At 35.2% G+C, this 16,789-nt stretch overlaps 1 protein-coding gene across 7 annotated transcripts in view; it reads left to right on the forward strand.

Annotated features, from left to right (window-relative positions):
* LOC105254912 overlaps positions 1-16,789 on the forward strand; it is a 183,469-nt gene that overhangs the window by 11,882 nt on the left and 154,798 nt on the right. Inside the window, exon 6 of one of the 7 annotated variants that reach the window (XM_025406094.1) lies at positions 12,174-12,351. The exons of 5 other annotated variants lie outside the window; for them this stretch is intronic. In XM_025406094.1, coding sequence (XP_025261879.1) covers positions 12,174-12,258 — 85 coding nt within the window. In that variant the 3' untranslated portion in view covers positions 12,259-12,351. Of the gene's footprint in view, positions 1-3; positions 422-12,173; positions 12,352-16,789 lie in introns of those variants that run through there. One more of the 7 variants, XM_025406095.1, reaches the window with a different exon arrangement.

The following is a 16,789-nucleotide window of genomic DNA, read 5'->3' on the forward strand; positions in this document are numbered from 1 at the left end:
TAGAGTATCAACAACTTTACATTTGGAACACGGATTACTGGAGGAATGTCCAAAATGATTTAATATCCAAGAACGTGCAGGTGCATCTGCAATAAAAGCTCGCAACATTATTAGAATTTGTTTCTGAAGAAAGAAAACACCGTTATCAATAACTTGTAGTACATCTTCAATGAACTGATTAAGAAAAAGATCAATACTATATGATTTTTTTGGTCCTTTGTATATTCCTACAACTTCAGGTGTGGAATTAGCAATGTTAGCTACAGAACATATTGAATCAGCCAAATTTGCATATTGCCCGATTTGTTCAATCTGGCTCCGTCAATACTCCAATCTACTTGAAGTACATCTGGAATCAAGTTTGCTAATGTTTTTTGTAAAATTCTAATAAAAGCCTTTGCAAATCCTATATGCAAGTATTCCCCAGGTTCAATTTTAGTTATGCTAGGATCTTTGCACGGAGTCTGTAATAATGTTCGTGAATCTTTCGGGAGATATAAGAGACATGGTAGTGAACGTAATGTTTTTAAAATAATATTGCCTTGTGTATGTGTAAGATTTCCTTCTATAAAAGCTTCTGCAAGAGATTCTTGAAACATATGAGAAGTATTTATTTCTGCATTGAAATTACAATCACTTTCAGCTGAAATGTTTTTTTTTTGGAATAGAAATTATAATTATCAATATTCATTGCAACATCAGAAAAAAATTGACTGCATTGTTTATTGATAATAGAAGAAAGTTGACTATATTTGTCAATAACAAAAAAAGTTGACTGCATTGTTAATGAACATTAGACATTTGATCGATACAAAAATTGTGCAATGCTGGAGATACACTGGGACTATAATTACCAATCAGAGCATTTTATGGATTATCTACTGGCATATTATTATCGTCTTGATCATTATTCTGTTGCAACAAGTTCAATAGTCCGTCTACGTTGACGTAGTAATAATTTATACATTGGCTCCCGACCACGTAACATTTTAAAATTTCGAGTTTCATTTTAATGTTAAAAACACAGATTATTAAACTTTTCAATTATCAAGTGGCAAAAGAAAAATTAATAATTAAACAATTCAAAAAATTGTAAAACGGTAAACTTATACGTCACAGTGTTCCTTAAAAAAATATTTTTATAAAAAATGTAGGAAGTTCTATTGTCACCTGTAACACAAAGAATATAAAAATAATAAAAAATTAGCAAAAAGCAATGTATAATGTATGAAAAATGATTGAATAATTAAAATGTAATACAAGACGACTCACATAAAGTTTTACAAGCTAATGATTTTAAAAATATGAAAAAATGTTTCAAACAAAAGATAAAAATTATGATTATTAAGATTATTTCGAAGTCACATATCTCCAGGGAATCAAACGACATCGTTGCAAAATTCAAAACATGTACTTAGAGTGTACCCTCTACAACATTAAAGTCAAAGTCATCAGCGAAGTGTTAATTAAAGTAAACATTTACCTAATTTTTATTTAATTTATATTTTTCTAACTTAATAATATTTTTATATATTTTTATATATTTATATATTTAATATTATTTTTTATCTTTTTTATATTATTGTATATATTACTTTATCAAAATATTGGTCTTATAATTCAAAGTGTTCTTGTAATGAAAAAATATTTTATTATAGTAATTTGGACACAACATAAGCTAAAAGAATATGTAATGAAAAATGGAATGTTCTATTCAAGAAATTGGAAGTGACCTTTACGTAAACTTCAAATAACTATTTAAAGTCAAACTAATGACATCATCTTATGTCGAAACTAACTTTTATCTGTTTCTGTAAAACTCATTTTTCCATACTTTTTTCTCATCCTATATAATTATGAAGACAAGTAAAAATATAAGTATATAAGAGTAATAATAACGTTAGAGATTATCATATGTAATAGCAAAGCTATTGTAATAAATATTTATAAGAATACACATCTGTACATATAAAATATTATATGAAAATGCTTTGTCAACTATTTCTGTGATGTTAAAACTCAAACATCTGAGGAATTTAAATAAATAAATATATATATATATATATATATATATATATATATATATTACTGTTTATAGAAAAAAGTGTGAAGAGTAACATAAGAAGTTGTAATAAAAAATTATAATTACAAAAACTTACACGTTACAGTATTGTATTTTCTTCTGCAAAAGTATAAATGCTATCTATGCTTTATAAACATTTTTCTTCTAAAATCTAGTGCTCGAAGTTTTGTTTATTAGCTGTAACACAGAAAAATACAAATACAATAGAAAATTGGCAAAGAACAATAACAATTTATAATGCATGATATGTGAAGAAATAAATAATTAAAATCTAATATAAAATAACATCATAATAAGGCAGGAAACTATAAATATAAGAGATAAATACATATGACTTATGTAATAGCAAAGCCACATGAAATATAAGCATATATTTATTGTTAGCATGTAACGCATAAAATGTTTATGAAAATACTTCAACTAAATCATGAGAAGTTTAAGAACACATGAGAGGTTATAAAACATTGAATATATATGTACTGTCGGAAAAAACGAATAATTAATAATTAAGTAAATTGTATAATATAATAAGAAAACTGACTTACATTACAGTATAGTTGCCTCTTCTCAATAAGAGCTCAATAAGAGCTCATATATGCTCATTATACAGGGTGTCCTAGACCATTTGTACACCCCTTTTCTTTCAAAAACTAAGCATTTTAGAGAAAAACGTTTTCGACAAAAATTGTATGGTTTTGAGGGGAACATAAGATGATATCATTGGTTTGACCTAGGATGGCATCGTTAAGGTCAGGTCAAGGACATCTTTAATTTCTTAAATGGAACCACCTATTTTTTATTGCATATTCTTATAGCTTATGTCGAGAGCTTTCCAAAACAATAATAATAAAGTATTTTATCATTGAGTACTTTTCGATTTATGAGGCTTAAAATAATATCATAATTTTTACATAAACTATAAAATATCTAGTAAAATATTTATTTTTCGATTATCTTACCTTAATACTTTTATGTACAAAATAATGAGAGGAATCAATTGGTGTAAAAAAACACAATTGTTCCGAAGAAAAAATATGTAATTTGCAATTAACAATTACATATTTTTTTTTAAAAACAACTGTGTGTTTTCTTCACACCGATTGATTCCTCTCATTATTTTATACATAAAAGTATTAAGGTAAGATAATAAAAAAATGAATATTTTACTAGATATTTTATGGTTTATGTAAAATTGAAAAATTATTTCAAGCCTCATAACTCGAAAAGTACTCAATGCAAAAATACTTTATTATAGTGTTTTGGAAAGCTCTCGACATAAGCATATAAGAATATGCAATAAAAAATAGGTGTTTCCATTTAAGAAATTAAAAGTGTCCTTGACCTGACCTTAACGATGCCATCCAAGGTCAAACCAATGACACCGTCTTATGTTCCCCTCAAAACCATACAATTTTTGTCGAAAACGTTTTTTTCTAAAATGCTTAGGTTTTGAAAGAAAAGGTACGGGTAGTCTAGGACACTCTGTATAATGTAGAGCAATGGCCTACAATGGCCTACAATGGCCAAAGCCGAGAACAATCGGTCAGTGATCGATGATAATTCACTACAGCACGTAAAAGAAAGTATAGATACTTCAAGTGATCTGCTTTGAAGTTTCGCACACCGATAGAAAATATAGAAAAAAATACTTTTCTTTGAAAATAAGCTCAAAAATCACTTTATCGGAAACACGTGAACATATATTATTCAATGCATACCATATACCATATATACATTGAGGATTGCGCATCAGTGTAGCGATCGACAATATGAGTCTGTTTCTTGCGCATGCGTGGTTAAAACAACGGCTATCGTTGGTGCATGCCATTTATTTATTTAATGTATTAATGTATTAACGTATTTAATAACATTTAATGTATTAGCATATGTAATAACAATTAATCCAACTTAAAGCTTCTGCCCATTGAATGCGGAAACGCTTGCCACGCAGTAAAAGGAGATGCGGTGGTCAATCATTTTATCACTTTTCTATAAAAGCGAAAGATATTGATTGTCGCATCTTTTCTTTTATTGCTCGATTTTGCCAAGGTTTTCGTACTTATATGTCATTATACATATATTACGCACTACTGCTTAATCATCGTAATTAAAAATAAATATTTTGTTTGTATATTAAATCTATAGTCTTTTTTTATTAAATATTTGTCTTAAACGTATGTACCTAAAGTACAATTTTATAATATGTATGCTTTGTTGACAACAATGATTAATAGTAATAATATCTTTTTTATTAAAGATATACAATGCGCTTTTGCAGGGAGCGTTCCCGAACCTTTTACAGTTTAATCCCTCCACTTTTCCCGACCTGGCCATTTTGCGACCCTTACATTCTAGAATCCCCTCCCACCCCACGCACCCTTACCTCTTCCTCACCTTAAAAAGAACCCTCCCCCCTATATATCCTTCCTTCTCCCTCTCTGTATCTCCCTTTCATTCAGTCCTGCTTCCTCTCGTTCTTTCTCCTTCTTTTCTCCTCCCTTTTGATGCTCCTCCATCCTTTCCTCCTTTCTGTCCTTCTCAAGGCCCTTCGTGCATCTTCCTCCTCCTTCCTCTACCCTCCTGTGCTCTCTCTCCTTTATAGTTCTTTCCTGCAACATAATAACCTATCTCCCATCCCTTCTCTAATAGCTCTTTCTTATCCTTCCTTTTTCCCATCTTTGCTATTAACACCATCCCCGTTGTCCCCCTTCTCTCCATCACCTCGATTATTTCCACTCTTCTTCCTAACTCCTCAGCCACTATTCTCTCAATCACTCTTCTTCTCTCCTCCGAATTTCCCCCCTCTATTCCTCCACACCACGTTCATTCTTCTTTCCCTCCTCATCATCCACTCCTCCCCCCTTTCTCTACCCCTCCTCTCCGACTCCTTCCTCTCCTTCTCTCTTCTCACTCTGTCTCTTCTCTCTTCAAATTTCCTCCACATACCCTCGTGCTTCCTATCCTCTCTTCTTGGCTCTTCTCTCTTCTTCTCTTCCCTCCCCTCATTCGCCCTTTTCCTCTTCCTTTTTTTCTCTTCTTCTTCCTTCACCAACCACCACCAATCTTTCTCCTCTTCTTCACTCCCCCTACTTCTTTCCCCCCTAGATTCTCCCTCTTCCTCTTCTTTCTTGAATTCGATTTTCCCTGCTGCCCTTTCCATACTTCCCTCCCCCTCTCTTCCTCTTCTTCTTTCCATCCGTCGCTCTCCCCTTCCCTTTCTCTTCCTTTCCTCTTCCTCCATCCCCCCTTAACCCCTGTACCCTTTTTACCTTCCTCTCTTGTGTACCCCTTTCCTTCCTTCCCCTCTCCTCTATCCCTCATGGTTTCATCCACTCTTCCTTTCACACCGTGCTGCCCCTCCACTTTCCTTACCTCCTGCCTTGCTTCCTTTTCTTCTTCCTTCCTCTTCTCTTCTTCCCTCCGCTTCTCCCCATCCGTCGCTCTCCCCTTCCCTTAGTGTACCATCCACTTCTCCCGGCCGCTTCTGTCCTCTCCTTCCGTCTCCCCTCCTCCCTCCTTTCCAATCCTTCCACCACTTTTTTCACGACTCCCACCAGTTCCTCCACCGCCCTTCTTATGCCTCTTAACTCCTTCACCATGCCTCCACTCTTCACCGGCTTCGACATCACGACCACACTCTCTGTCTGACCACGTACTTCTTTATTCTGTCTTACCGCTCTTGTCAACTTATCGATATCTCGATCATTCTTCCCTAATGATCACCTTCTCACGCCATCTACCCTCTTTTCCAGCAACTTTCATTCCTCCATCGATCCCTCGATCCTCTATTTCCCTAGCGACCGTCTTCTCGCGCCATCTATCCTCTTTTCTAAAAACTTCCCTCTTTTCTCGGACCTTCGCTCTTCTATTCTTACGCCCTCTCCAATTACTTCTTATCATTGAACCGCTCTCTTCCTCTTGCCACCTACCCTCTTCCCTTCCTCCCCACTTTCTTCCTTACTCAGCACTTTCACCATAATTATACACTTCCATAATTTCCCTCCTGTTTTTCCTCCTTCCATTACCTCCATATCCACCTCTTTCTCTACCCCTCCTCTCACTTTCCTCCAGATCTCTCCTCGTTTTATCACCTTTATCCACCTCATTTTCCTATTCTATCTCACCACACTTTTCCGACCTGTCACTCCCTACACGTCATGGCCGATCTCCGACAACAGTGATTAAAAAACTTAATAACTTATATAGGAATTATGTATGAATGAGAATTATTATATTTGTGTTATTGCCATCATGATGTTATAGAAAAAATAACCTCATTAGTTGTTATCATGTTGCTGATAACATAACGTTTCAGTTCACTGATTATTTGCACTCAATTTTGTCAATTAATTGCGTAAATATAAATATGTCATGTTGCTGTATTTAATATTGCGTATCTATTCTCATGTTAGCAAACGTACAGCAAACGTATAATAACATATGCAATGTATTAGTTTGTTTAATATGATTAATTACGCTTGGGTATCTGGATAGTTTTACCGGCATTTGGCGCACGCAATTGTTTTTTGGTCATTTCGATGATTTCACTGTTACAATTGTGTATTTAGTGTGTTAAGTGCAGAAGAAGTAAAAGGAGACTGGTTTATATGAGAAGTAAACAAGTAAGTACCCAGTAAGCAAAATGTTATCTGGTTGGACGCAGATTGGCAGCAAATTCGATCAGAATTCCACACCAGAATCGTAGCCATCTGTGTCCGTATTAAGCTTTTGTTTTGGCGACAAAGTCTGTAAAACATAACCGGTCAACAGCTGTCGACAGAATCTGTAAAACCTATAAAATTTCATAAAAGGCTTAAGGGACCAACGCAAAGGTAAAAGATGCGGAAATAAAAACCTCTTCTCTCTTCAAATTTCCTCCACATACCCTCGTGCTTCCTATCCTCTCTTCTTGGCTCTTCTCTCTTCTTCTCTTCCCTCCCCTCATTCGCCCTTTTCCTCTTCCTTTTTTTCTCTTCTTCCTTCACCAACCACCACCAATCTTTCTCCTCTTCTTCACTCCCCCTACTTCTTTCGGTTATATTAGTATAATAACCTGATAAAACTTTTATTTAAATCAAGTGACAAACGCTGCGTTTCGACCCAATTCGGGTTCTTATCAATGTCAAATCGCAAAATACCAATAAGCAAAAATAAATTCAATATAACGGTCATTAGTAATAAGTGACGGAAAGACGCAAAACAAAATAAATAGTGATAAAAGAGTCAAAAAAGTCAAAATCAAATACGCAAATAACGGGCGAATTTAAACGCACAAAAAGCGCAACGCAATGATAAGCAAACCCATAATCCAAATTCTTGGTGTGCCATGAAAAAAATCATGCCGCTCCACCCTCGAAAAACGCACGCTGACAATAAAATCCAATCAACAGAAAATCCACAAACATCTCATTAATACAAGGCAGTCAAAGACTAGGTCGATGATCAGCCGAAAATGCAATGGAGCCTAATGTGTCCTGATTAAACCTTGATTAGGGTGGCATACTATAAAAGAAACAACAAAGAATGTGTAAATCCCCACTAAATGACATGAAAAACCCCCAAAAGTTAATACGGGAATCAATAGATTAAAATTTAAAGAATAAAAAAGTTATAAAGAATAAATTACAAAAGTAAAACAAAGAATAATATAATGTGAAACAATTAGAAATAGTTAAAAATGCGTACCCTTCCCTAAAGTGAAGGTAAGTAGAATACGGAAATCCTTCGAGGGGAGAGCAATACAGGCACAACACAAACTCTCTAATCGACAGCGCCGGACTGAGAGATACGAGAACGCAAAGAGGCGACGCAAGATCCCAAAAAAAGGAAAGAGGGGGAAAGAGAGAGATCCCCATCAGGATGAAGGATAAAGAAATGATGAAAGGTAACATTTCGAAGAAATGCGAGAATTTCTTTATAATTGGCAAATATATCTTGTCAAGGAACTCCGTGTCACTCTGGATGTTGATACCGTGATTCTGATTAGAAATATGTAACATTTCTGCAATTAGTCTCTTTTTGTATCCCGGTTCTTCCAAAATGGAAATGTTTGCCCAGTCAAATTCATGACCCTCCATTCTATGAAGGGACACAATCGAGAGAGACCTCGATGTCTTATTGATATCAGAGCGGTGTTCCTTGATCCTAATTATTAGTTTCTTCTTCGTCTGACCCACATAAGAAGCATCACAATCTAGACAGCTGATCTTATAAATAACATTGGAATGGTGGAGATCAGGTAAAGGATCCTTATGTAATCTGACGAAAGAATTCAGTTTGTTGTTCACAGAGTAAGCCAATCTTCTACTCGTATATTTCTTGATATTCGAAATGAAATTTCTGGGAAAATTTGAGGAAAAAGGAATGGTGAAAAAAGGAGAAAGAGTAGGAGAGGAGGGGGTATGGAGATGCAAGTCAACGTCATTGCTCTTAGTAAAAATTAAAATCTTGAGTCTTTGAGTAATCGTTTGAAAAATGAAATGTATCGGATAACCATTGTTCAATAAAATTGAGATGATAAAAGAAAAATTATCGTTATGAAAACGCGGATGTGAAAGTCTAAAAATCCTGTCAGTCAGGCCGATAACTCCTCTTTTATGTGACAAAAGGTGGTATGAAAAAAATGAGAGAAATCTCCCTGAAAAAGTTTCCTGTACCAATTGAATTCAATATAATTCTTGTTAATGATAATAGTAGTGTCCAAGAAATTTATACTACCATTATTAGAGTATTCAATGGTAAAACTTAATCTGTTGTGAAGTGAATTAAACACCTGGAAAATGTGATGGATAAATTGTCTAAGAGCAGCAAGAACAATGTCGTCGACATAACGTATGTAAAAAGGAAGAGAAACTGGGAGGGATGAAATTGCTCTCTCCTCCAAATCAGCCATGATAATATCTGCCAAAATCGGAGAAAGCGGGGAGCCCATCGAAGTGCCAAAAATCTGTTTATAAATGACATTATCAAACTTGAAATAAGTGGAATCCATAATCAATTTAAGAGAAATAACAAATTCACCGTACGGAATACTGATATTCTTTTCAATGAAATGCCATCGTTTCGCGATTCCTCCAATAACCAGATCAAGTGGAACATTGGTGAAAAGACTCACAACATCCAAAGACACCAAGTCATAGTTGTCTTCTAAGTAAAAATTATTAAGTTTTTTAATTAATTCAAAACTGTTTTCGATATGGCTTCTCGGATTCGGCAAATTCTTGTATAGGATGCCGTGGAGAAAAGACGCCAATGAGTATAAAGGACTATTAATGCAAGAGACAATCACACGTAACGGGCATTCTTTTTTATGTATTTTTGACAATCCATAGGCACGTGGTAGGACCCCCTCCGAATTCAGCAGCGACTTATATGTACCGTTCGAGATGTATTCATTTCTCAGCCAACGCTGTAACAGTACTCTCAATTGAGAGATAATTTTATTAGTCGGATCGCGGCTCACCATCATGTATGTCTTCTGATCTAACAACAGATTACGCATCTTATCAAAATAATCTGATTTATCAAAGCAAACGGTTACATTTCCTTTATCAGCTTTTGTAACAATGATGTCGGGATGATCACGAAGGAATTGTTTAGTGATATTGTTTAAAGATAGCAAACGTGAATCAATCTCCGAAATTTGAGGAGGAGACGACAACAGTTTATTTAGAGTCTGAACCGTTAAACATCTAATATTGCTCGCCGTTTCATGATCACATCTCGAAATGTTATGTTCGACATTCTTAATGATATCAAACACAAAACGTTGTGAATCAGGAAAGGTTCGCAGAGAAAACTTTTCACCTAATTGTAGGAGGGATTACTTCTTTAGGAATCTCGAGCTTTGACAAATTAATGAGCCAATTGTTATTCACAGAATTGAGGAGAGATAAGTTATCTTTCGTAGGAAAACTGTTGGGATTAATATCGATGTTAAAAGGAAAGGCAGCGTTTGTCACTTGATTTAAATAAAAGTTTTATCAGGTTATTATACTACTATAACCGTTTTTATTTCCGCACCTTTGCGTTAGTCCCTTAAGCCTTTTATGAAATTTTATTGATTTATCGTATGGACCTTTATTGTATTTAGATTAATCTGTAAAACCTAACCTGACAGCATATTGTCAGCAGAATCTGTAAAACATGATCTGACAACAGATTGTCGGCAGAACGCGAGCAGAATCTGTGCACGCAATCTGATGACAAATTGACAGCAGAAATTGAGCAGGATCTGCCGTTTCTATTTAAACTACGCTATTATAGCCGGATTGCATAAACGTCGCTTAACTTTAATCTTAGCTTAATTCACTCCTCGTCTTTTTCTGAGGGAGGCAGAAAGAGACGAAGAGTTAATCTAAGATTAAAATTAAGCAACATTTACACAACCAGGACTAAACAATTTTGATCTATAATATTGAAATAATCCTTATTTATGATTTTGAATATAAAAATACTCATTTATTTTACAAATATGTAACACTCTGTTTATATAAATGAAGTTGAATAAATGGTACATTCATCTTTTGTTTATAAAAAGTTGCAATTGTATATCGTAAGATTACATTGCATATCGTAAGATGCAATTGCATATCGTAAGATTCTTTCTTGTAAACTAATCACACTGCATGCCGAACTTTGTATACATTTATTTCAAAATTGGCAATTTTTATTTTACATTTACATGTCAGAAAAAAAAGTATAAAAATGAAACATAAACTGTTCTTTGCCGGTCCACGCAAGAAACATTTTATAACGACGACCTAAACGTTCGTACGTAGCGGCAGCTCTGACTTTATCCTTATTTTGTCGCTTAGAAAGAAAGAGAGTAGCTCTTTCTGAATCCGCAGCTCGAATTTTATAATTTTTTTGACTAGCCCTTTTGACTCCTTATTCTTATATATTCTCTGCAACAAAAAAATAACGACAAAGTAAATTTTTCGATAATATGTATACGTAAAAAGCTTATACGTATGTAGTAAAAAGATTTTATTTTTTTAACATTTTTTTTATTTTATTTTAATAATTTTATAAAAAGAGAATCGTCATGTGAATTTTATTTAGACACATTTGATAATAAATTTGATAATAAATGTACATTAATCTTCAAGATGCAATTTGCTTTTTAAATGTCAGTCTTATTGCCGGCTGTTTACATTTCGATGTAGCAAAATTTGCATGTTTCCAAAACATACATTTATTAAACGTACATTTGTTATCAAATTTATTATCGATGTCTCTAAATAAAATTCACGTGACAATATTCTTTTTATAGAATAATTATTAGAATAAAATAAAAAATAAAATGTTGTGCCCGCGCGGCACAGGGTGTGAGGTAGCCGGGAGAGGCGAGTGATCGCTCCAATTATATAGCAGCAGATTTTTATTATAGAGTTCTTTATTATAAATATAATCGTTGTTTCCTTATCTTTAGTCGGTTTCTTTCAAGCCTTGTTATCGTCCTTTCCTGGATCGCTTCGTGTTTAGGAATTATGTCGAGAGCCTCGTAACACGGTTTAGCGGCTAGTCCTCTTGTTCGCACTATTTTTAGTTAATGATTGCTCTTGTTGCACAATTTAACAGTTAAGTCTTCGCGCACTACTTTGACCATAGATTTACTGTTTATGACTGTCCGCCGCGGATTCGCGGTGGACGGCTTTTATTCCCTCAATTTTGGGGATTTTTGGAGGAGATCGCCCGCCGACATGACCATGTATGGTCATGGAAGTTTTTTCGGGTCGTCCAAAGTCTAAGTGCTAACGAAGGAAGTTCAAAGTTGAATTCCTTCGTTAGCGTTTTCGCGTTTCCGGGTGAACGTTCTTACGCGAGGTTCGCTAGCGACAGCGATTTTATCGGGTGAATGTTCGCTGTCGCGTTTCCCAACAATATTTCCTGCTGACGCTTATTTTATACTTTAATTATATAGAAGTACTATATTTAAATAGGTTATAGTCTGCGAGACTATCACAATGTTAAAAAAATTTTTTACTACATACGTATAATTCTATTCAATGCACAGTTACACATGATCAAATAATATGCAAAAATTATAGAAATAAGAAAAATAAAGTTGTTTCTTACTTTATTTCAGTAGGCTAAGCGTCATCATTCCACATATTGCGGCGAATTGTTACATTGATTACAAATTGTTTACGCGGACGTATCTTGCTTCGTAATCTTTCCTTAGCAGTTCGAAGATCCTCCTTCATTTGTGCTTGGAATTCGCTACGCGCTGGTTTTTCAGTGTTTATTATTACATACAGCCTCTGAAAAAGAAATGCAAGTTATATTATAAGTGAAATATGCAATAATATGTTTCAAAAATGACAAATATGTTTTAAAGAAAAATAATGACAAATATATTTCAAAACAAGATCATACCATAAATTATCATAATGAATCGTCTATTATACATGGGCCGTTGTTAACCTTCGCGGCCGCACCCAGTAAAAGATGCAGTAACAATATCCTTCAGTCCCTCTTTAAAGCATAAATTAACGGCTTCTTTTAAATTAAAGCCGCCAATATAACAGAAATAGTTTAGCTATAAGCAATATATTAGAAATTAAAAATATATAAAAATCCATATTATAAGATTAACTTTATGGCTTCTGCTCAATTGACTTTTACGTTATTCAGAATATGTATTTCGAGGCACAATAAAGGGTATCATTTTTCTTTTTACTTACGACGTCGTAGTAGGTGTCATCATCAATAGTTTCGGATGTTTCTATCTCTGTTAAAGACGATATTGGTAGGACAGTAGGTTTATGGGAGATTTGCTGTCTATCTTGTACATATTTTAATATATTTTCTACAGTACATTCATCTTTCTGCAAACAAAATATAAAAAAATTAGTATTACTACTTTATTAAATTTCACGTTTTAAAGACAATACATCTCATACTTACTTCAATTCTGTTTCTACGCGTGTTCTCCTGCAAACATTCATTGATATTAAAATGTTCTTCTGATAAATCTATTTTGAAATACATATATATTTTCCTTTTACATATATATTTTCCTTGTATTTCTACAATAAATATGTATGAACATACCAATTGTCCGTTTTCTCTGATTGCGAGAGAAATTTCTACACGTCGACTTGAGTGGCTTAAACCAGACGATGTTCTTAAAATATTCTGCTCTGTTGTATTACTTTCTTGTGTATGCGTACTATTTATAAAGGAATGTGTGAGTAAAATGTGTGTCATAGACATGCGTCATACAATAGGAACACAAGTACGAGGAATATGTGGTTGAATGCTCATATGTGATGAAACGCTTGCATCTAATGAAGTGCTAGTATGAGATTGAATGTTCGCGTGTGGTTGAACATTTACGTATGATGGAACACTATTAGTATGATAACACTATTAGTGTGATGAAACGTTTGCGTCCAATTGAATGCTTGTATGGAACTGAGTATTTGTATATGATTGACTGTGTTACGTCCCGGCGGGGTCGCGGCTCTTTCGAGTGCTCGGACTATGCGCCGGACAGTGCCATTATTTTAGGAGCTCGACTCCTAGGGATTATCCAACGGCTAGGGTATCTGGACGATGGATTTCTACCTGCGGGACGGACCGAATGGGCACAAAAAATTTCCTGTCGGCTAGTTATCGGTAGTCGCGATGTTACAGAACTATTTACCGACTGATGGTGGTTGTTGGTTTGAGAATCTTACCGATCGTTTGCCGATTATGGAAAATCTCGCACGGTAAAGCTGGCAGGGATTGTGCCGTCCACGAAGACCTTAATCGGATCGGGTAGGGAATAATAGTTTACACCTTGCCGCCTTAAATCTATTATAAAATTAATATAGGCCGATGTACATTTGTCGCAATCGAAGGAAAAGAAATTTACTAAGTTACGAGAACAAGCCGTGCAATGAACGCCACTGTAGGTGGTACTGTCTATAGCAAGGTAAACGTTGAAATACGCGTATGGGTCCTTAATGATATCCGAGGATATGAAGCAAGAAGCGCAATAAGGGATTAGATGGGTTCGGTGTGCGAATCCGGAGATGTATGTGTAACGGATATTTCGAACTCTTCGGCGTACTTCGTCGCGGACGGTTTCGGGATTCATGTGGATATAGTCTAATTTAGTAAAGACGATGAGATTATAGCTTTATAAATTTATTTATAATTAATAAGTTACAAGATTGAAGGGAAATTAAACACTTGTAGGAATGATATTATTGGAAAATAATTTCTTTGATTCCTTGCTGGACGAGGGAAAACTTGGGATCAGGTAGCGGAGGTCTTAGGGGCAATAAAAAAAGGGTTGCCTCGTCTGGGAACAATAAAAATGAAATCGAGTGGTCCCCTTTTTGTTTCCGGCCTTTCTGTTTGAGCGTGTTGAGTGCAGAGTTCGTTATGTGAAAGTTATTCTAGTATAATAGGTTGATCCGCAGTTCCCCAATGTTCGGGGGTGCTAGCCCCGTACGCGGTATGCAATACTTCCGCACGGAGTTGGAGATACCGGGTTCTCCTCGGGTCTCCTGCTGCGTATTCCAAGGGCGGTAGAAACGGACTGGTATCTATTACCTTAAGTTCACGCGGCCACGGAAAATATTCTATCGTCTTAATTCTGATGTCCTTCCTTAGGGTCTTAGGTTCTTTTATGGCAAGTCACGGATCGAAGTATGCTTCGTATTCAGGGTCAAAACCTATTCTTTCTGTTCCTAACAAGTTGCTGTCCTCTTGGGTAACAGGGTCGTATTTATAATTAAAGTACAATTTGCGCGCGTGGTATAGGTGTCCGCTTCTCCTTGCTTTGGGCAGAAAAGATTCTACAGAAAAGATTATATTAATATAATTGCGCTGGGTTCGATCATAGGGTTGTGACGGATTTCGGGAACAGCGTGCGATTGTTCGCACCGGAGTTCCCTCAAGGGAAGGAGTGCTGGATATGCTGGGTATTAGCACCAAACAGCGGATTTAAGAGGCAGCGAATAACCGTGCTGAGGTAAGCGCCGAGAGTAAGCACCGTGTTACCACTAATCTCTGATGGTCGAAATCAGAGTTATTAAAATGTTGTAGGGTTTACTCCGAATCTTAAGGAGATGCGAACAAGGGGCTGGTTGTATTTAATGAACACCGATGTATGTATGTATATGTTTTACAATTTTATTTACTTACGATGGTAGTGTTACAAGTGTCGCTTCGGTTCGAGAGCTATCGGCGCGGACGCTGGATATAATAGTATAAACGGTAGTAGTATCGCAATTGAGAAATAGTAAAATCACAATGAGTTGTCGGAAATGGTAACGAAGTCGGAAATAGAAACACGATCGGAATGGAAATAGTATCGCGGATTTGAGGAGCACTTCTGGAAGAGAAGTGGCTCGCTCGGCGCTCGAGATAGTAGTGAAGATTTTTTGGGACTGACCCGAGGTCCCTTGGTTTGTGCAGGTCAGGAATGGAAAGGGTTAAACTCGTGGGGGTGTTTTCCAGTGGTAAGGGGGGCGTCTTGGCCATCTCTCGACGTTTTCGTGAACTAGCTTGAGGATTGGTCGGTAACGTTACGTTTTAGCTTAAGACGGTGTGGTCAAGATCTGGTATCGGTACATTAGTTAGTCGTATTTATCTGCAGTGGGTAAAATTTTTAGCGCGGGGGACGTAACAACTGTCTATTTGTATGTATATACCCAGTAAGCAAAATGTTAGCAGTCTGCCAGCAGCATGCGAGCAGATTCAAACAGAATATTGCAGCAGATTGGCATCAACTGCGTCCGCATTTAGTTTGGATTCTGCTAGCAGAATCTGTCAGCATAAACCGACAGCAGATTAACAGCAGAAATCGAGCAGGATCTGCGCGTGCAACTTGATGTTAGATTGTCAGCAGAAACCGAGCAGAATCTGCGCATGCAACCTGATGGCAAATTGACAGCAGAAACTTCACAAGATTTGCGTTTACTTTTAATATTATATAAATGTAACAAAATTGATTATTACAGATGCTAAATAACAATATTATCAGCAAGTTAATTAGAATTTTCTTAGAAAATGACATATATGTAATATGTTATATCGTAGTTATATTTCATATAGCGAAGGACTAATTCAATTTAATTAAATTAATAATAAAGTAAATGATAAAAGTAAATGGAACTTGTGAAACTTGAGATGTAATTTATTTAGAATTAAATTCTTGCTTTATGTCTCAAATAGGCAGTACATGAATAATTTTCCATTTATCATATTGATTTCAATCAGTTTAATATTCTGACTCTCATTTGCTTGTATCAGATGTCAGAAATTAAAGTGACAGAAATTAAAATGATAATTACTATATTTTTAGTCTTTTATTCATATTTGCGACTTTATATATATTTCTGATAGAAATTCAATTACTCGCTGTGTATAATAACAGCTATATATTGAACCACTATATATTGAATTATATATTGACTATATATTGAACCAAATCCCGAATGATTTTCTTCATCGCTGCTGCTATTGTCCTCTGATGTGGAATTCTAAAGAGGCATTCTGTAACACTTAGCGCGAACCTCGTCCAAATGAATAAGATAAACCTCACTACTTAATGTCGAACATTTATGTATTTGAAGAGCAGAAGATAAAATGTCAAACAAAAAATACCAACATCATAGAAATCTTCGATTTCCAAAAATTTCTTAACTACCAAAAGTTACAAATTGTTATTCATGACAATGCCTATAACGATGCAAACTGATC

The sequence above is a fragment of the Camponotus floridanus genome, unplaced genomic scaffold (genome assembly GCF_003227725.1).
Source record: "Camponotus floridanus strain SB8 unplaced genomic scaffold, Cflo_v7.5 scaffold132, whole genome shotgun sequence".
Taxonomy (NCBI): Eukaryota; Metazoa; Arthropoda; class Insecta; order Hymenoptera; family Formicidae; genus Camponotus; species Camponotus floridanus.